Raw genomic sequence first — 22,009 nt, forward strand, 5'->3', positions numbered from 1 at the left:
CTTGATTCTATGTTTCATGCTTTCATGAGCTATCCTCTTACAAGTTTACTTGTCTTTACTGTATGATTTGAATTAGTGGAATCTGAACTATGTTTGTCTTGAAGAACTTGTTTACTTTTAACCAAGTATACAGAATCATCTCAGCATATAGTTGCATTCATACATAGGTTGCATTGCATTACATGAGTCTTACTTTCCCTTATTCATTCTCTTTGTCTCCTTGAACTTAGCATGAGGACATACTAATGTTTAAGTGTGGGGAGTTTGATAAACTACTATTTTGTGGTTTATCTTATGCTAATTTGAGTGGTTTTTATCAACTCTTTACTCACTTATCATACTATTTGCATGATTTTACAATTCCTTCCTAATTATGCTCTATGATTGAAGACTTGCTTCCTAAGCCTTTAAATTATGTATTTTTATTGTCTTTTCATACCATTCGATGTCGTGATCCGTGTGTTCAGTGCTCTCAGGCTTTACATGGCAGGAATGGCTTAGAGGATGGAGAGGAAGCTTGCAAAAATGGAAGGAGTACAAGAAATAAAGGAGACAACCAGCGAGCAGCGACGCGCACGCATGGCTCACGCGTGCGCGTGATCTAGAGACTTTCACAACGACGCGTACGCGTGGACTGGAGTTCGCACAACAACGCGAGCGCGTGCCTGACGAGCACGCGTGGCAAGGAAAATCGTCAAGTGACGCGTACGCGTCAGTCGCGATCTGCAGAAAATTCAGAAAGCACTGGGGGCGATTTCGGGCCGAGTTTTGACCCAGTTTTCGGCCCAGAAATACAGACTAGAGCCAGAGAACAGGAGAGACTCAAGACACATTTCTCATTACGCATAGTTTTAATTAAGTTTTTGAATCTTAGAGAGAATTCTACTCCTTCCTCTAGGGTTCTTCGCATTCATAGTTTTAGAGTTTCAGAGTTTCATGCTTTTGCTTTTAGATACTGAGAAGAATCATTACCTCTGTTGAAGTTTCATTATTTTAGTTTGTTTTCTTATTCCTTTACCTTTTACTGCCCATTAACCCTGTTTGGATAAGTATGTTACATTTTGGGATTTATTAATACAAGAAACCATTTTTACTTTTAATTGAATTTTAATTATTATTTACCATGCCTTCCTTTTATTCCTTTTTTAATTCTGCGAAAGTTATATTTATGTTAATGGAGTAGTTTCCTAACTTGATTGGGAGTTGATTAAAAGGAGAACCTTGAGTTGGAATACTCAAGTGTTAATCCTAATTAGAAGTTGATGACTGACAACTCTAGTCCCTAACTCTAATCCTTTCTTAGGAAAGGATTAGGACCTGTGATATAGTTGGTTAGTTAGTTACTTGACTTTTCCTTATTAATTAAAGGATGACCAAGTAGAACAACAACATTTTATTATTACACTTAGAAAAATCCAACAAGGATAGAAATTTCAATTAATCTTCTCCCGGTCAAGACTTTTAATTGAATTATATAAATTCTCTCGTTAATTTCCGTTGCTTAATTTTACAATTATTTATTTTTCTGTTTCTCAAACTCAAAATTACTGGAAAAACCTCTAACTAATAAGCTGCACTCTTTTGTCAACTCGTTGGGAGACGACCTGGGACTCATACTCCCAATATTTTATTCTTAAATCTGTGATAACTCTTCTAAATTGATAAGCGAATTTTTGCTGGTTAAGAACTGTACTTGCAACGTATTTCTTATATTAATTTCTTAATCGGCCAATTTTCGCCACATCAAAATACCTACTAATAGTTTTACCAGACTTATAGAACCTAACTTGTACGCTGCAATTTTTGGTATGGTGAGCTAATATGATTAAGAAAGTAGCTACTTGCTCGCCTATGCCAACATGACCATCTTCGTCTAATCCACCTTGAACTTGTAGTAATTCACATAAATTTTGCAAATGCGTTCAAACTCATTCTTAACTCCCATATGCAATTTCTATCTCTACCCTCCCCAATGATATTATCTAATGCATCTCGCCTTAATGGCAATGTGTTCACTCTTCGACCAATTGAAGAATGACCCCGCCTTCTATTCCTAATATACATATATAAAGTAACTAAGAAAAGCAACATTAACATATCAAATTGCATTCTCATAATCTAGTAATATCCAACACATAACTTAATTTGTTTAGAACGATCCATCATCACTTCCTAAGAAACAATAACAAGTAAATGCATAAATGAAGAACTCTAATAGTTTGTACGAATAAAAAAAATACTCAATTAAACTAAAAATGAGAAAAACACTCATTACATAAGCATATACTTACATAATCAAAGTTAAAGCATACTAATAGATTTTAAAACTAAGTAATCAACCAATTGTCTTAGATGCCATGAACAAAATAGGAAAGACATGATTAAAATCTAATTAAATATATATCAATAAAAATGTGAGCCGAAACATAATTAAGAATTTTAATATGTAATTTTATTAAGTAAAATAAGAAAAATAATGCTTTGAAATAGGTGATTGATAACCTTTTAAGACAAAATTGACTCTGACTACTATCACAATAAAACAAAATTCAAACTTGTAAATTAACATGTCAATTTTTACAAACAATTATCATCCATCTTATTCAATTTCTATAAACACATAATACAAACAACTTGGTCAACAATTTGGTAAGCAGTTTGATAAGCAATTTTATAAACACAATATAAATAAATTGCTCTCTAGCATTTCTCAAAAGATAATAATTAAAAATATGACCTATTAATAATTTGATAAGCAATTTTATTAACATATTAATCAGCAATTTGAATAACATTTTTATCACTAGTTTTATCAATAATCAGCACCAATAACAAGAGTAGATTGATAGCATAATGTCATTTATTGCAGCAGCAACAATAGCACTTAATCAACAATAATGTATCTGATCAATAATCAAAATCAAAACAAAAATAGCACAAAAGCAAAATACCAGAGACAACGAGGCAAAACACACCGATGGAGCAGATGTTGCAGCGGCGGAGCATAAAAGACTCAACGCGCAGCAGAAGCACAACTAGGAGGAGGCTAATGCGGCTGCGAGATGGAGAGACAAAGGCGGCAGAATAGCAACACAAACTCACCGCCAACGGAGCACAGCACACAGTAATCAAAGAGGAGAGTCGTTGGAAAATAGAGACGATGTGCGGTGGTGGTATAATTTCGATGATGCAGAACCATAGTAGAAGAAATTATCACTGGTTAGGGTTTGTAACAAAACGAGAAGAGATTTTGAATTTTAGAAAATGAATAAAGATAAAATAATTTGAAAAAAATAATCCAGATCTGTGTCCATCACCCAAAATACATGTATCTTGTGTATATTTGTGTGTAAGCATGTCCTTCTCATTTTTGTGTCTCACAAACCAAACAATAAACACGTCCCACCTTATTTATGTCTTGGCCAGACACAGACATCAAACAACCGGAGTGTTAGAAATCAATGTAATAAGGGTCTGATCATAGTGTTTGATATGGTTCGGGTCCAACCACACCTTCTCCTATAAACTTATGCACACTTTTTTTTTGGATGTTCCGTTTAGTTTTTTTTATTTTTTATTTGAATATTGTTGGAAATCCGTCGTATCCCGGGGCTTTGAAGGAGCCAATGTTAAACATTGCTCTCTTAATTTCCTCCGGAGTAGACCTTGCATTTAAGTTTCTGATCTATTCCTCTGTAATATTCAGATAGGCTTTAGTCCATGGGGGCTTGGGTATGAGTCCATTCCTCACTGTATAGCTTCCTAAAAAATGTGATAGCCATGTTTTCAAGGATTTCTTGATTTTTCTCCCACTGTCTTTGTGCATTTTTTGAGTTTTGCTTGCCACTCTATTCTTCCTTCTCCTTATGACTATTCTTGTATGAAAATATTTAGTATTTTTGTTTCCCTCCACCAACCAAATGTCTCTAAACTTCGGCATCCATAGAACTTCCACCCTGTTAAGTAATTCCTCAAGCTCCTTATTCAAACTCTTTTCAAGGTCTTCTAGGAGGGAATTGTTCCCGTAACTGTGTGCTCTTTGAATTCTTCCTATCCTCCTAAACATCTCTTTTTCTTTTGTATGTGTCCAAAAATCTCCCCATTCTACTTCTTCAGGTGTTCAGTTAATTGAGTAAGGGTTGTTTTCTCCTCCCTTGCTTAATGCATTCCTCAAACTCTGGCTATAAATTCCACATAGCCTCGTATCTAAAAGGTCTGTCCCTGTGATGTATAAGAACAGGTTCAACATGGATTGAGAGAGGGTGATGGTTTGAGTTGGTTCTAGTCAAAACCTCTACCTTGCCTTCAGCAAATCTCATCCTCCAGTTCATATTAACCAGAAATTGATCTAATCGCTTAAACACTCTGTCCATCCTCTCCCATTTAAGCCCCCTCCAAGTAAACTTCGATCCTACATAGCCTAAGTCAATGAGATTCCATTCATGTCAACCCTTGTACTGCTCTTCTTTTCATTTGGGCTCGCTATCTTATTAAAGTCCCCAACTAGCATCCATTCCCTCCTAGTTTGCTGGGATAAATCCAACAACTCCTGCCACAATCTTTTACGATTATTTTCTTGTGGGATAAATTGAAAGTTATGTCGGGGTCAGACTCCACCTCATGTTGGGTTAGTGGAACCCAATTCATTATTGTAGTCTAGGCGTTGTTTGGCATTTTGTAGTGGGCAAATGTACCAGGCCCATTTGAAAGAACCCAACCTCAATCAAGTCTATAGAAAATATTAACAAAAATCCTTTTGCAATCCTGGTTCAGCACTTAACCTACCTGACGAATTTAATGGGAGTCAAAGCCCGCTATGAGCCTATGAGGTATACGTCAAGTTTGCATCTAATCAACAAATCCATTAACAGTAAAAGTGGATTTTTGGTCTGGGCGGTCGAGGGGAAGAAAGAGAGAAGGGTGACGTAGCAATAACGAAAAGCGCGCACACGGTAAGGAATAAGGATGCGCTTTCAAAATACGCGGTCGGGCAACGCTTAACCATGAATAAATAAATTCAAAACAATTTCGGTTGTCGTTTTGACGGATAATTCTGATTTCTGAAGCTCCGCAGCACAGCATAGAAAGGTAGAAACTAAACTTAAAGAGAAAGAGGTCATATTTCTTTTTTGAATCCGACTTGTCGTTTCGATGGATGATTCTTCAGCGCATAGAGATCGCAGGCCAGAAGCACTCGGAGACCTTGGGGTCCTTCCCGATGAAACCCTCTGCTCAATCTTAGAGTCTCTCTCTCCCCGCGACGTTGCTCGCCTTGCCTGCGTTAGCAGGTATTCACATCCATACCTACCTTTCTTTCTTTCTTGATTTTGCTTCATGAACACTTGATTCATCATTTGAGCTTCACATTACTCATTAGCTGCCATGCTCTGCTTTCTTTCTTGTCGAATCATTTTAACAGAATCTCGATTCATACATGAAATTCGTATACAGCGTTTCGTTATTCATTATTCATTCACTTCACGGTAGTTCTGCAATGCTTATGCTACAAGGCTTGATTAAGAAGCAATTTTTTAGATATAGGCATTTAACCCCTAAAAGAAAAAAAAAAAAAAATCAGACTTGAGAGTTCATCTGAACTCGAGTAGGTTAGGCTCGTAACCTCAATTTAGGGACCTAAACTTGTAACTCTGTTAACTCGAGAGAGTCTGATAAGGTTGACTGAGTAGTGAGTACAGTGGATTCTGGCCAATTTTTTATTTACATTCTTCGGTTAATCTTTGTGGGCAGTGTCATGTACGTGTTGTGCAATGAGGAACCACTGTGGATGAGTCTATGCCTTAAAGGGGCATCTGGTTTGCTTCAGTACCAAGGCTCTTGGAAGAAAACTACCCTGCTGCATAAGTATGTTTCTCCTGTCTTCCATTGATGCTTCTAAGTTAACATTCATTATCCATTTTCCTTTTTGTTTTGGTTTGTACTTTTATGCTTACATATTGGGAATCATGAATGCAGTGAGAATCTGCCAGACAAATACAAAGAGTATCAACCACGACTACTATACTTTGATGGTAACAGTTTTGATTCTGCAGGGATCTTATGAGCCAATTTATATGTTTCCTCTAAACCAGGGATATTTACCTTCCTGCAGGGTTCAACTCTTTATTTTTGTACAGGAGATTATACCGATGTCATACCACATTGGAGTCGTTTCATGCAGATGATGGAAATGTGGAAAGAAGGAAAGACCTATCCTTGAAGGATTTCTATGACCAGTATGATGCAAAGAAACCGGTACAAAACAAAAATAACTATACTAGTAATCTACATTAGTTTTTTCCCTCATCATGGTTATGTTTCAAAATTTCAATGTGTATCTTTAAGCTATGTAACCAACAAAAAAATGGGTGTATTTGCTTCAGTTTTTGTTTTGTTTCTTTTTTTTGCTAAGTGATCTATATGCAACTTTTTCTTTTTTCAGAAGCAACTTTTACAACTTATGAGAACATGGGAGTATTTTAGGTTTTACTGTTTTTTTTCCCTTTCAAATATACCGTCAAACCTTTTTGGCAAATATCTTTTAATTAAAAAGAATCACTTATTTTCTTAATAAAACTAAAGTAAATGGACCACCCAATATCTTCAAGCTCTATCTTCTAATTGTTCCTTTTTGTTTCATAATTTGTTTTGGAGGAATAGGAGCTACCTTTGGTCAATGGTACTGTTTTTCTTTTCTTGTAAAGATGGAAATTTGAGAGATAAGTAAATATTATCTAACTCAAGGGGTCCATTACACATGATGTTTTGTGTTGTAGTTGACACTATTTCTGTTTCTACTGGGATTTTATTGTTGATGTTTACAAGTTTGATGAATTACAAACCCCAGGTTATGCTTACTGGATTGGCTGAGACATGGCCTGCCAGGCATAAATGGACAACTGATCAGCTGTTGCAAAACTATGGAGACGTAGCATTTAAAATTTCCCAAAGGAGTTCTCGGAAGGTCTCCATGAAATTCAAGGATTATGTCTCATACATGGAAGTTCAACATGATGAAGATCCCTTATATATTTTTGATGAAAAGGTGCTTGGATAGGGATATTCATGTATCAATAATGCTCTGGCTGTCTCCATCCACCATTTCCTTCTCTTATTCTTGTCCTTTCAATTTGAGAGCTTGGGAGTTCTTTTAATTTTTATTTAATAATTTGTGTACAGTTTGCTGAAGTTGCACCTAGCTTATTGAAGGATTATTCTGTACCTCATCTTTTTCAAGAAGACTTCTTTGATATCTTAGATGCTGAACAAAGACCATCCTATAGGTGGCTAATAATTGGACCACAGAGATCTGGGGCCTCTTGGCACGTTGATCCAGCTCTTACTAGTGCATGGAATACTCTTCTTTCTGGCCGTAAAAGGTAAAAAATTGAGCTACTTGACGCGAATTTTTGAGTTCTATTTGGTTGTGTAGCACAGACATCTACTGTAACATGGTAATATGGTATCTAAGGAAGCTACATGCATTTTCTGGTTTTAGTTTAATCCTTAGCTTATGTTTGGTATGGATGTCAAACTAGCCTGTTCTTGTGAATTAGCCCCATGAGTAAAACTTACATGGACATAAATCATAAAATTCCCACTGCTATGTTCAGTTATTTAACTTAAATTGTGGTTTTTGTTTTTTGATAAACAACAACAACAACAAAGCCTTGTCCCACTAGGTGGGGTCGACTACATGGATCAAATGACGTCATTGAGTTTTATCATGTATCATGTCTACAGAGAGACAATTTACATGTAGATCTCTCGTTTGACCACTTCATGGATGATCTTCCTAGGTCTTCTTCTGTCTTTCACCCCTTGTCTATCTTCCATCTCATCTGACTGAGCGCTCTGTCGGTCTTCTTCTCACATATCCAAATCATTTGAGACGCGATTCTACCATCTTTTCCACAATAGGTGCTATTCCAATTCTCTCTCTTATACCTTCATTCCTTATTCTATCCAATTGCGTATGACCACTCATCTATCTCAACATCTTCATCTCTGCCACACTTAACTTATGTTCGTGCTCTTTTTTTGCCCACCCAATACTCTGTACCATAAAGCATAGCCGGTCTGATAGTATTGCGATAGAATTTACTTTTAAGTTTTAAAAGTTCTTTTTTGTCACATATAAAACCAGATGCGCTCCGCCATTTTGACCAACCTGTTTGGATCCTATGATTTACATCATGTTCAATCTCTCAATTATGTGCACCCAAGATACTTAAAACTTTTAATTTTTTGTAAGATGTTTTCTCCAATCTTCACTTCTGTATTGGGGTTTTTCTTTCGGGGGCCAAACTTACATTCTATATATTCCGTCTTGTTACGGCTTATGCGTAGACTATACACTTTTAGAGCTTCTCTCCATAAATCCAACTTCTTATTTATGTCTTCCCTTGACTCTCCCATAAGGACGATATCACCGGCAAAAAACATGCATCATGGTATAGATTCTTGGATATGCTCTGTGAGTACTTCCAAGACTAATGTGAAAATGTATGGACTTAAGGATGATACCTAGTGTAATCCTATGCCAATAGGAAATTTCTCTGTCACACCATCTTGAGTCTTCACACTAGTTGTAGCCCCATCATACATGTCTTTAATTGCACGAATATATGCGATCCTTACTTTCTTCTTTTCTAAAACCTTCCATAAAACCTCCCTTGGCACCCTATCGTATGATTTTTCCAAATTAATAAACACCATATGTAGCTTCAGTGGTGGATCTTCCTGGCATAAAACCAAATTGATTCTCTGTTACTTGTGTCTCTTGTTTCAGCCTCCGTTCTATCACCTTTTTCCATAACTTCATGGTATAACTCATGAGTTTGATCTTTCTATACTTTTTGCATCTCTGTATATCTCTCTTATTCTTATAGATAGGTACCAAGGTGCTCTTTCTCCACTCATCTAGCATCTTTGATAAACATGAGTTTTAATTTGATTCTTAGATATATATGTATCTTAGTGCTTGATTATGTTTAAAATAAGCAGTGTTATGAGGCTTTCACTTGCATTTGGTAGGTGGGCATTATATCCTCCAGGAAAGGTGCCTTTGGGTGTGACAGTGCATGTTAACGAAGAAGATGGTGATGTCAATATTGAGACCCCGTCATCACTTCAGGTACTATAATTTTGCATTTATAGTGATTTATATATATCCTCTTTATGTTGGTTCAGATCTATGATCATGTCAAGTGTATTGTGTCCAACTACTGACGTGGTTAATCATATTCTGTTTATTTACAGTGGTGGTTGGACTATTATCCTCTCCTTCCTGATGAAGATAAGCCAATTGAGTGTACACAACTACCAGGAGAGACAATTTACGTTCCAAGTGGATGGTGGCACTGTGTTTTAAATTTAGAAACAACTATCGCAGTCACTCAGAATTATGTGAATTCAAATAATTTTGAATTTGTATGTTTGGACATGGCTCCTGGTTATCGTCATAAAGGAGTTTGTCGTGTTGGATGGCTTGCTTTAGATGAAGAAACTTATGAAAATGTCAGACAGAGCACATGTTATTCTGATTTGTCTAGGAAAGAGAAAAGAGCCAAAACTATCAAAGATGTAGATAATCTAAATTCTGAAAGTACCGTAAATGGCGCATCTAGGAACTATGGTTTATGGAAAGATGGATTTTCCTATGATATAGAGTTCTTATCCATATTCTTGGATAGAGATAGAGACCATTACCTTTCCCCGTGGAGCGTAGGCAACAGCATTGGTCAACGAGAACTAAGAGAATGGTTGTCGAAGCTTTGGATTCAAAAACCACAAATGAGAGAGCTTATATGGAAGGTTAGTTTCTTGTCCCCCCCAAGTAGTGGTTACCTTATCAGATTTTATGACCTCATTTTACATATATGTCCAGGGGGCATGTATTGCCTTAAATGCTGACAAGTGGTTGGAATGTGCATCAAAAATTTGTGCCATCCACAATTTGCCTCTTCCCAGTGACGATGAAAGGCTTCCAGTTGGCTCGGGTAGCAATCCTGTGAGTTTTCATTCATCTATTTACTACTTTTCATCTCACTGGTATTTGTTTAGTTTTCTTAGGCTTTTGTGAAAATATATGGTCTTTATTGTCCTATTGTCCTAAACATATTTATGGTCTTTTCTGGGTTTGTGTTGATACTGATTTTCCTCTTGCATTCAAGAATATTGTCACATTCTTATTGATCGACTACAATATGCAGCCCAATTAATTAGTTGCCATCTATACCTCAAGGTTCCCTAGTTAAATTAGGACATGATGATGGCATGTGGTATGATTATTGGATTACCTAATAGAGTCCTTGTGGAGTATGAAGCTTCTTTTTAACTACAGTAATATTTTTTGTTCTCTAAATAGGTTTATCTAGTGGGGAACTCTGTTGTTAAGATTTTTGTTGAAGGAGGACTGGAAGCTTCTCTTTATGGTTTCGGCACAGAGGTACTTTATTGCCATTCTGTTTCTATTGCATCTGCCATACAAATCTAACTTGAATTTTGTGCCTTTTACAGCTAGAGTTTTACAGGCTACTTCATGAAATCAACTCCCCTCTCAAGAAACATATTCCTAGTATTTTGGCCAATGGGATCATTTATGTTGAAGATGGATCTTTTAACAATTTAACTTGGGATGGAAAAGGAGTCCCTGACATCATTTCAAAGAGCAATCTCATCAAGACAAAATGTGATGTTCATGGTTTCTCATTTGGGGTATGGGGCAAGAAACAACTTGAGTATAAGAATGCTGGGATGGAAATGGATGGATCGGATAGTTTAGCAGGTCACTCAAGTATATGGCCATATATGATAATAAGACGATGTGAAGGGAAAATGTTTGCAGATTTGTAAGTCTTATCCTTGTGATTCACTGATAATTTCACCATCCCGCTGAGCAACTCTAAATCTTTGATTTTGTCAAGTAGCAGTTCTCTTCTCTGAATGTTGTCTATGTTCTCCTGCAGAAGAGACACACTGTCATGGGAAGATGCAACAAACTTGGCCTCCTTCTTAGGGGAGCAGCTGAACCACCTTCATCTCTTACCACATCCACCTTTGAATATTTCATCTTTAACAGATATTGAACATGAATTGAGCTTTACTGGAACCGATGGTTGTGGTGCAACTGTTAATTATAAATCAAATACTGCAGCAGAATGGGGAGTCTTCCTAAGAAACTTAACAATGATGCGGAAGAATGTTTCAAGCCGTTTGACCAAGTGGTATAATTTGCCTTCTTTTGAGCACCTTAATTTCTTGTTGAAGAAGTTTGAATTTAAAGATATGTAAGAAGTTGCTGATGGAAAAGTATCGTTTTTGTTTGTGCATTCAATATAATGATCTTCTGATCAATTTGGAGTTTGAAGTTTCGTGGAGTTTATTTATTAACTTTATGCTTTTCCAGATACAGTGAATGTCAAATTTTAGTAGCTGTGTTTATGAAGCATTTATGAACTCCCTTTTCACTTTTGCTTCACCATGTTTAGATTGTACCTTATCCATGTGTTGCATTTGCTGCTGCTGCGTTTGTGCTTCCATAATATACTAATTTTTTATGATGAATCTTCAGTTTCTTATTCGCTCTCATTTGTCGTAATTTTGTAGGGGAGATCCAATCCCTAGCAGTTTGATAGAGAAAATTGATGAATATGTCCCGCCTGATTTTGCTAAGCTGCTAAACATAATTGAGGTTTCTCCAAACTCACTTCTTTCCTACTGGATACAGCGGAATAAAATTGGTTTTCAAATTTCTTACTTTTATTTGACTTCAGAATCTCCCAAGGGGTGCTTGTAAACCTTGCTCTTGGATTCACTCTGATATTATGGATGATAACATTTACATGGAACCATCTTCGGCTTATTCTATCTCAAGTGGGAATGCAGAAGATGCTGCCAAGGTAAATGGTCATTTGAGCAGCTATGATGAAGTGAAATCCTGGCGTCCTAGTTATATCCTTGATTTCAGTGATCTTTCAATAGGTCAGTATGTCTTCCTGCCTGTTCCGAGAATTTTTATCCGACTTCTACAATAATGTTCATCTGTTTTATAATTTACTTTTGAGCATTTTAAATATATGGCATTATCATTTATAAACTTCCAATATCTACAAGAAACTTTTGTTTGTACATTTGAACTGATGATGCGGTTTCTCTAGAACAAGACTAATGTTATCATCCCTAAATACTGTTTGATGTTCTTCAGTCTTCGCTTCCTAATAGTTTTCAATCTATCGTATGTATACATTGCGCAAGCATTCTGACGTTCTATTTGGTTGGTAGTGATTTAACAAACTTTTTTAATTTCTTTTACAGGTGATCCGCTGTTTGACTTGATACCAATTTATTTAGATGTCTTTAGAGGTGATTCAGATCTCCTTAAGCGATTTTTAGAAAGCTATAAACTTCCTTTTGCAAGTCCCATATCAAAGTACGAGTCAACAGATGGTGGTCAGAAGTATGCCCGACTTTCATATGTTGCCATGTAAGTAGTTATGGTAATTCTCTTGCATACTAGTAGTTCTTCCACTACTTTTGACCTTTTCTTTATTGCATATTTCAATCTGGGCGTGTGGGTTATATGGAAATACGGAACTAGCCACATATAAATGAATAGAAACAATCAAGCTCTCCTGAAAGATCTAAGCATGGCAAAGATGGATACCTTGTCAAAATTATCATCAGTACTTTCAAGAATCAGGAATGTTAATGGTTGTCTACCTTGCACATGGCCTTAATAAAAGTATTCAGATAATGCATAACTGAAACTCTTGAAGTAGTCTGTAGGTGCAAAACTATACATGATGTTAAATTGATAATTCTGAACCTTTCGAATGCTTGTTAATTTCTGAGAGCAATGAAGAGTTTGTTCTTTATATGCATAGGAAGTTATTTGATTGCATTGAAGTGGAAAAGCAACTGATCTTTGCTTGGATTAAGATACATCAAGATTCAAGAATACAATGTTTGACTTGAGTTATTAGATGGCGTTAGACATATTTGTGTGCCTGCCTTCTACAGAAATAGAGAGATTTTTTTTGTCCTTCCTATCAAGAAGGAGCAAGCAATTTCAAATTAACTCTGGATTTCTTAATTTTCTTTTGCAAATTGTAGGTGCTATTGTATTTTGCATGATGAGAATGTGTTGGGAGCTATTTTTACTATATGGAAAGAATTGAGATCAGCAAAGTCATGGGAAGAAGTTGAGCTAACAGTGTGGGGCGAGTTGAACAATTACAATGGCTTTCCTTGACCATCCCAGAGTGATATATATTCATGCTTAACTTGTCTAGTAGCCATAAATTTATTGTTCGACATCTTGTAAATTTGTATTATTGGTTGCCACTTGCCAGTGGCCTTTCATTGATTATATTCTGTCTAATAATTCAACATAAGTGTATCCCTTTGCTTCATGCAATGTCAAGTCATTATATAGTTTTTGGTTGGTTCTTAGAGAATGCAATTCTAGTGGCTTTTGCCCACATTAGAATATAATGCAGGATGTTGAGATTTCGAAGACGAAAAGAGACAACTTGGATAAGCTTGATTCCGAATTGTCCATTGTTCATGCAATCATACCCACACGTGTCAAATCATGGCCGAGGAACCAAAACAAGTGAATAAGAAACAGAAATGCTCTTTTGGACCGACAAATTTCGCACAAAAATCTCGAATAAATTTAAATGATGACGTGCCTTGTATTTCATGGATGTTTTTGCTTCTGAACTTGAGTCCACATCTATCGAATTCGAAGGACACATTATTACTGAAAGGGAAACGTATGTTGATCACTTGATTGTTGTTGAACTATGGTGCGCGGTTATTCAAGCATTCTGTTCCTCCAACAACAAAGATTCTGTGGTTACCTAAACCCTTGTAGCTGGTCGGAATTCGCGGATAAATAAAACAAAATTCAAATTTTAGAGATCATACAAAGACCAAAGTACTTTACAGGATTTGAGAAATCTGTGAACTGTCTCCATTTTCCTCTGGGCATGCAAATTTTTAGGTGCTTTTGGGGATGGCAAAGAGACCTGCTTAAACGGGAATATGTGGCGATGGATCCGTTATGATATAATACTTTATTTTATTTATACAAAAATCTAACGTTAGAATTTAATTAAGATTATCTTACATTTAATAAATGAGTTATGGATATTTTTTTGAGGAATGCTAGGTGCCAGTAACTTTTGTGATTTGTAGCCATCAAATAGCTATCAATGATGGTTTTAATGGTGTGAGATTGGTGTGAGATTTCATCCAATGGCTCACTTTTCTTTGCTGGTTATATGCTTGCCAGAATTTAACAAAGTTGCTGGCCCCTAGGCTTTTCCTTATTTTTAAGTTATTTTATCTTACATTTATTATTGAAAAAGGTTCAAAAGTTAGTAGAATTTATTGTTTTTTGGCAGCACTTTTAATCATTAATCTAATTTTTTTAAATTTAATAATTTAATAATGGGTAATGTTAGAGAGACAAAAAAAAAACAGCCAGAATTTGCCTTATTTAGCATTTATTAATTATCGCAACAATTAATGAATGCTAAATAAGGCAAGTTATGACTGTTTTTTACTGATTTTCTTTGGTTACCAAATATTTTCCTTTAATAATATATTTGTAATCCACATCTTTTAAATATTGATGGCTCACTACTAACCAAAAATAATAATTTGGCTGGCTTTTTAACATTTGATATGAATTTTTATGGCAACATTTGATCTAAACAAATATTTAGAAGGTGCACAAAAAGATTTGGAGTAAAATTTGATCTCTAAATTTTTTTATTTTAAAAAAAAGTGATAATTTACAATAAAAAAACTCTTTAAAAAAATTTACTTGACATAAAATTACCAAATTTTAAAGATGAATAGCTCTTATTTTTCTAATAATAATTACAAAAACCTGCATTAAAATCTGATCTCTAAATTTTTTTTAAAATATATATTTATTATTTAATTTTTTAATCACGTTTTTTAATCTTTTGAGAAATTATTTGTTATTACTAATTTTTAAAATTTTTTTGTTAACTATGTAAATTTTTAAATATTATTTTAATAATTTACTTTTAATTTATGTAATATATACGAAGATGATTATATAAATTTTAAAATTTAATTTTATTGATTAGATTTTAATAATAATAAAAGCGGATATCCATATGATGGATTAGAGTTTGGAGGAGTGATAGGAGGTTAGTAATTTTTGTGATTGATAGTCATTAAGTAGTTATCAATGATGTTTTTAAAGGTTTGAGATTTTATTTAATAGTTAAATTTTTTTTTATTAGTTATATACTGGCCAAAATTTAATAAAGTTGTTGATCTTAAACTTTTCCTTAAAATTTAATTTTTATGAACGAAGTCAAAAATGGCAAAATTTGCCCCTACTCACCATTGCCAACCCTAGATACGGGATACCCACTTTCGTTTCTTTTTAAAATTGGGTCGCCGACTTTCCATGCATGCATGTAGCGTCCCCCCAAGATGCTTAGAATTTAGAAAACTGGTTTCAAAATAAAATAATAAACTTAGAAAATGTAGTCTCAATGCATTGTACATGTTGTTTTAATCAAGATTTTAAAATTTGGGATAAGATCCTGTCAAGTAAAAAAAAAAAATAGTAAAGAGATAAAATAAAAAGTTAATTATTTTTAAATTAAAATAATGAGATATATATTTTATAGAAATTATAAAATTAATAATAATTTTTATTAATTTTTTTATTTTAGGAGACATAAATTCTTAAAAATTAATTATCTAATCATTTTAAATACTGATTTACTGATTTACTAGTTCACTCAAAATAATAAAATTATAATAAAATAATATAAAATTATAAATAAATATATAAAATATAAATATATTATAATATAAATCATAAAAATTACAATTAAAAATATAACACAACCAAAAATATATTTTTATACAAGTACAATACAAAAGTCAAATATAAAAGAAAATAGCCAACTATCAATGGTTAATAATATCATTTAGAGTCGTTTTTTCTCCAACGTTTATCGTTTGGGGTAAGTTTCAAAGTTGTCCCTAACGTTTCAATTGTCCTATTTAAGTCCATAACGTTTCAAAATTGACTCAATGTTGTCCTGCCGTTAGGGATCCGTTAACAGAATTGACGGTGGGACAAAATTGAGACGATTTTAAAACGTTAGGGACTTAAATAGGACGAAAACGTTGGGGACAAAAATGATACATAGAAATAAATTTTAATTTTATCATTTAATAATATCAATTTTTTACTATACATAGTATTCAATTATTTTTTAATCACATCTAAGTAAATTACACTTAATCATATTACTTTCATTTTAAATAAATTAATTTTTTTATAATTTTACTCTTAAAGATTTTTAGTTATCATGAAATGTTTGTAGAATGACTAGTATATAAACTTGCAGAAAAGAAAAAAATAATATATATATATATATATATATATATATATATATATATATATATATATATATATATATAAGGTTGAGCTTGTAGGGGTTGTAAAGGTTGAGCTTGTAGGGGTTGATCTTGGAGTGGTAAAGAAGCATCTTGTAAAGGTTGAGGGTCAGGTTGTATCGCTCGGATATTTATTACTTGTATTTGTGATTGTATAGCATGTAGACGTATCATACTTTGGACATGAAAATAATGCATCCTTCTAACATGATGAATACGTTTATTTTTAATGTTTTCTCTAAGGGTTTTTATCGATTTTATGGTTTTGGTTTGTTGTAGTAACTTTATAGTTCTAATAATCCTTTTGTTTATCTTCTTTATTTCTACGTTTAATTCTGAAGATTCATTTATTAATTCTCTTATTTTTCTTCTTATTGCCATGACTCTTGTTTTCATTCTTCTTCTAACAAGCTTTAAAGAAGTTAGCCTTTTTTGAAACTCTTTCATGTTATAAGAATAGAAATAATAACTAAGAGAATAAAGAAATTATAAGAAAAGAAAGCATAAGATAGTAAGCTTACAGAGATGAACTTGTACTATTATTGCTTGCAATGTTGATACAAACTTGATAATGATTACAAATATTGGGAGAATATATGAAGTAAGAAGATTTTAGAGTAGAGAGAATCCTTGAGCTTTCAAGTATGTGATGATCATGAATGAAGGAGGCCTTTGGTATTTATAGACCCCAAGTGATCACTGTTTGGGTACTATTTGCCGACAGTACTGTTTGCTTTTACTATTTGCCGACATTTACTGTTTTGCCGACATTTACTGTTTGCTTTTACTGTTTGCCGACATTTACTGTTTTACTTTTACTTTTTATTTTTACCTCTTTTTTTTTTTTTTTTTTTTTTTTTTTTTTTTTTTTTTTTTTTTTTTTTACAGAGATCATTTTTCTTTTATGATTGGGCTTTTACATGGATTTTATATAGTTCTTACTACATTTCAAATGGATCTTGAGAATCTTGATAATAGTGGGCTGGGCTGGACTGTACCTCTTCGTCTTCTCCAAGAGGTACTGTTTGTATTGCTTGCAAAGAGCTTTGGATATCTTCTTCCGAGGTTGCCGCTGCTAGGGCTGCCATAATTTGTCGCTTCTGTGCTAAGAATTGAGTTTCTTTCTTATATGCTATTTGTTCATTGGTGGCGCTTGAGGCTGTTGTTGCTGGACGCTTTTGTGATGTTGATAACCATTGATCAATAGCTCTTTTACTCAGCAGATTTATATCATATTTATTCCACCATTTTATTTTTATTATTCTTACCAAATATTGTATGCTTGAACATTCTTCATATGCTGCTGAATCATATTCCCAGGTCATAATCCAGCTTATTCCCATGGCTGCTATAAATGAAATGAATTTATACTCTTGTAAGAATGATGACTTGCTTTTAAAATATTCATACGCCATGCTGGCTTCTTTTGGGAAGAAGGCTTCTATTGGTCCAAAATTCTGGAACCAGGATTGGAACCATTTGGGAAATTGTAATGAGATCCCTTTTCTGAACCATATGAACCAAGAATGGGGACTTGGTGATAGGAATAAAATATGGTTCCATGCTTCTTGGTAATCATAATAGGTATAGTTTTGAGGTTCGAATTTTAGAGAGAAGCTTTTAGACTGATATGGGGGTATTTCCCATTCTTGTAGAGATAATATTTTCATGATTTTTATTTTTGAATAAACAGGCTGTTTTGTATTGGAGTCTCTATAATGTGTTAATTCAATAGATCCAGTGTCTACTAATATGAATTCATAGAATTTTTGGGTTTTTTGTGGGTTAATAGGAATGTAATGAAAGGTATTTGGGAAAATAGTCTTGTATAGGGTTTTTCTATCTTTTTTGAACCATTCCTTTTCAATGGTTAATATTTTAATAGGATTGGGCTTTTCATAGTAAGGAAACTGTTCTTTCAAGGGTTGAGTATTATAGAGATCTGATGGTTGTAATAATGTGAATTTGTTATTAGTAGTAATTAAAGAGCTCTTAGAAGGTACTGATGATGATGATGATGCTTTTACAACCTGTGACATAGTCATAGGTCTTAATGATAATTGTTTTGCTGGTACAGGGGTAATAGGTAATTTTGCTTCTTTTATTTGGTCAAAAGGTTGACCATAATCTTCACTGGAGGCTGGTTTTTGTTCCATCTTTTCCCTGCAAAAATTCTCTAGTAAGAAAGTCAGGGAGTGAATTTAGTTCTCCTTTTATATGTTCAATAGTAAAATCGAAACATGATAGAATAGCTTGCCATCTTGCAAATATTTGTTTTGAAACCAGATTTTTGACATCATTTTTTAAAACATTTGGAGCTGCTTTACAATCAGTTCTGATTAAGAATGTTTTGTTAAATAAATCTTCTTGAAATTTTGAAACACATAATACTATGGCAAGTATTTCTTTTTTGACTGTTGGGTAATTCTTTTGAGCCTGATTCCAAATTCCCGAGTGATACTTTACTATTTGCTCTTTTGAACTATTAGGAGGTATTTGTTTAAGAATTCCTCCATATCCTAATTCTGATGCATCTGTTTCTACAATTAATTTAGCCGATGGATCTAGTATACTTATACAAGGTATTTCTTTTATTGCATTTTTTATTTTTATTATTATAGAAGTCATTTCCTTTGTCCATGGAGGTGGATTTTTCCTTAATCTTTTATAAAGAGGCTCGCATGTGACTCTTATTCCAGGTAGGAATTCTGCTACATAATTTAAACATCCCAAAAACCTTTGGAGTTGTTTTTTGTCAGTTATTTCATTTGGAAATTTGTTTGCAAATTCTATAGCTCTTTTAATAGGTACTATGGTTCCTTGATAAATTTCATATCCTAAAAATCTTACTCTAGTTGTAAAAATTTTCATTTTCTTTTCTGATAAAACTAATCCTTGTTCTTTTATAATATCCATAAATTTTTCTAGATGATGTATATGTTGCTTTATTCCTTTTGAATATACTAATACGTCATCAAGATATACTATGGTAAATTCTATATGCGGGTAAAATATATTATTCATTATTTCTTGGAATTCGCTTGGAGCATTTTTTAATCCTTGAGGCATTACATTCCATTCATAATGTCCAAAGGGTACTATAAAAGCTGTTTTATATCTATCTTCCTCTTTTACAGCGATTTGATAATATCCTGATTTTAAATCAAATTTTGAAAAGATATTTGCTTTATTTAATCTTTTAATTAAATCACTTTTGTTTGGTAAGGGATATCTAATCCATTTTAATACCTTGTTTAGAGGTTTATAATTGATAACTAATCTTGGAGCACCTCTTTCTATTTCAGATGCTTTCATCACATAAAAGCCGGTACAGCTCCAGGGTGATTTTGAAGGTCTTATTAGTCCCTTATCCAGATATTCTTGTATTTCTTTTTTACAATATTCTAGATACTCTTTGTTCATATGTATTGGTTTTGCTTTTGTTGGTATATCTTTTTCATTAAACCCATCTTCATATGGTAAAGATATTTCATGTAATTTTCTATGCTGAAAAGCTGTGGGGTTTAGACTACATAATTCTTTCTTAATTTTTTCTTCAATTGCTTTTATTTTATCTTGTATTTCTGGAGTTTGTAACTGTTCTTCTATTCTTTTATGTGTAACTTCTTGGTTTAAATAATTAATTTGTCTTGTCTTTCTTTCTATAATATTAATTTGGAGTGGTAGATTTAGAATTTCCTCTTGGCTTAAACAATTAACTTGTTTTGTTTCTGTTTCCATAACTCTAATTTGTGTAGATAGGTGTTGTAACATATTGAGCTCATGATGTTTTGGTCTCGTGAGAAATTCGAAATGAACAGGATGATTGGGAATTCGTGTACATGTTATTCCATCGATATCGACATTAAAGGGGTATAATAATAAAGTAAAAGGATTTCCTAATATAACTTGATGAGATATATTTCTTGCCAGAAAAAATGTAGTGGCAAAACATACTCTATTTTTACAAATTTTTGCTTTAGATAATTTATAGTCTATAGTCATCGTATCATTTTCAGCCATTAGGACTCTTTCTGTAGTTTTTTCGTAATATTTTGTAGGTATTAGTCCTTCTTGTATACAATTAACATCAGCTCCTGAATCTACCATAGCTATAAAATCAAATTTTTCTTCTCCTACTATTAAGGTTATCGTAGTAAACCATTTTTGTCTTACTAATAAAGTTAGTACATTTATGTAATTTTCTGTACCTAAGTTAATATAATTCTCGGGAATTGTTATGTTACTAATTTCCTCTGGTTTTTTATCATTATTTTGTAAAGTTTGTTCTTGGATTTTTATTATATTTTCTCCTTCTATTTTTAGTAATCTATAATCCATATTGATATTCTGTTGTTTTAATTCTGAAACTTCTCTTTTTAACTTTTTTATTTCCTCTTTGAGAGAATTAAGGGAAACTTTTTCCTGCGGATTTTTAAAACGATCATAAATTTCTTTTATTTCTGTTGGTCTTATTTCCTGCTTACTTTCTTCTTCTTTTTTAACTAATTCAGCTAATTGTTTTATGAAATCATCTCTTAATGGAGTATCTTCTAACCTGTCTATTATTTTGACTAGTGTAGAGGTTTGTTCCCTAGTTAAAACATTTACAGTTTTTTCACAATTTCTACAGTTACATAATCCTATTCCTAAACAATTATTTTGTTCTTCTTTCCCACTATCTCCTTCTGAGCTTTCTTCTTCTGTCATAAGGTCTAATTGTTGTATAAAATAGTCTTCAGTTTCAGAAGAATCTTCATAAATCGATTCTTCTTCTGATTCTGAATTGATTAATATTGCTGTTAAAGCATGTTTAATCTCTTTATTTTCTATTTTATTTATTTTTTGTTCTGTCGTACATTTATTAGCATAATGCCCTTGTTTTTTACATTTCCAACATGTCACTTGTTTTTTCTTATTAGAAGTTTTAGGTTTTCCTTTAGGAGTTTTATGGAATTTTTTATAATATTTCTGTTCATAATAAAGGGGTTTGTCTATATTATATTTAGGTTTTTTATAAAATTTTTTCTTTTTAATTTTTTCCAAAACATCATGAGCTCAATATGTTACAACACCTATCTACACAAATTAGAGTTATGGAAACAGAAACAAAACAAGTTAATTGTTTAAGCCAAGAGGAAATTCTAAATCTACCACTCCAAATTAATATTATAGAAAGAAAGACAAGACAAATTAATTATTTAAACCAAGAAGTTACACATAAAAGAATAGAAGAACAGTTACAAACTCCAGAAATACAAGATAAAATAAAAGCAATTGAAGAAAAAATTAAGAAAGAATTATGTAGTCTAAACCCCACAGCTTTTCAGCATAGAAAATTACATGAAATATCTTTACCATATGAAGATGGGTTTAATGAAAAAGATATACCAACAAAAGCAAAACCAATACATATGAACAAAGAGTATCCAGATATTCTTGTATTTCTTTTTTACAATATTCTAGATACTCTTTGTTCATATGTATTGGTTTTGCTTTTGTTGGTATATCTTTTTCATTAAACCCATCTTCATATGGTAAAGAT

General features: G+C 33.1%; 1 protein-coding gene across 8 annotated transcripts; it reads left to right on the forward strand.

Moving 5' to 3' along the window:
* Positions 1 to 3,822: 3,822 nt before the first annotated feature.
* LOC112766530 (lysine-specific demethylase JMJ21) lies at positions 3,823 to 13,434 on the forward strand. 8 transcript variants are annotated; one of them, XM_072222102.1, is made up of 18 exons: positions 4,855 to 5,088; positions 5,184 to 5,288; positions 5,749 to 5,862; positions 5,974 to 6,029; positions 6,110 to 6,252; positions 6,658 to 6,676; positions 6,845 to 7,042; positions 7,177 to 7,376; positions 9,034 to 9,133; positions 9,259 to 9,813; positions 9,887 to 10,009; positions 10,367 to 10,447; positions 10,519 to 10,850; positions 10,968 to 11,225; positions 11,608 to 11,692; positions 11,775 to 11,982; positions 12,316 to 12,484; positions 13,114 to 13,434. In XM_072222102.1, exons 5-18 carry the CDS (start codon positions 6,227 to 6,229, stop codon positions 13,250 to 13,252), a joined length of 2,493 nt encoding a protein of 830 aa, XP_072078203.1. In that variant the 5' UTR covers positions 4,855 to 5,088; positions 5,184 to 5,288; positions 5,749 to 5,862; positions 5,974 to 6,029; positions 6,110 to 6,226; the 3' UTR covers positions 13,253 to 13,434. The 8 variants fall into 8 exon arrangements, with proteins under 8 accessions (XP_072078202.1, XP_025668208.1, XP_025668205.1 ...); XM_072222101.1 differs by lacking the exon at positions 6,658 to 6,676 and having other exon boundaries at positions 3,823 to 5,088; positions 12,316 to 12,497; XM_025812423.3 differs by lacking the exon at positions 6,658 to 6,676 and having other exon boundaries at positions 3,823 to 5,088.
* The last annotated feature ends 8,575 nt before the right edge of the window (positions 13,435 to 22,009 follow it).

Source organism: Arachis hypogaea, chromosome 17 (genome assembly GCF_003086295.3).
Source record: "Arachis hypogaea cultivar Tifrunner chromosome 17, arahy.Tifrunner.gnm2.J5K5, whole genome shotgun sequence".
Classification (NCBI taxonomy): domain Eukaryota; kingdom Viridiplantae; phylum Streptophyta; class Magnoliopsida; order Fabales; family Fabaceae; genus Arachis; species Arachis hypogaea.

Excerpts from the sequence above, each read along its gene's own strand:
- LOC112766530 (XM_025812420.3), top strand. The coding sequence starts at position 5,152 with ATGGATGATTCTTCAGCGCATAGAGATCGCAGGCCAGAAGCACTCGGA. Across the intron at positions 5,863-5,973 it reads AAAACTACCCTGCTGCATAA|TGAGAATCTGCCAGACAAAT; the intron begins GTATGTTTCTCC and ends TCATGAATGCAG. Across the intron at positions 10,851-10,967 it reads GGGAAAATGTTTGCAGATTT|AAGAGACACACTGTCATGGG; the intron begins GTAAGTCTTATC and ends GTTCTCCTGCAG.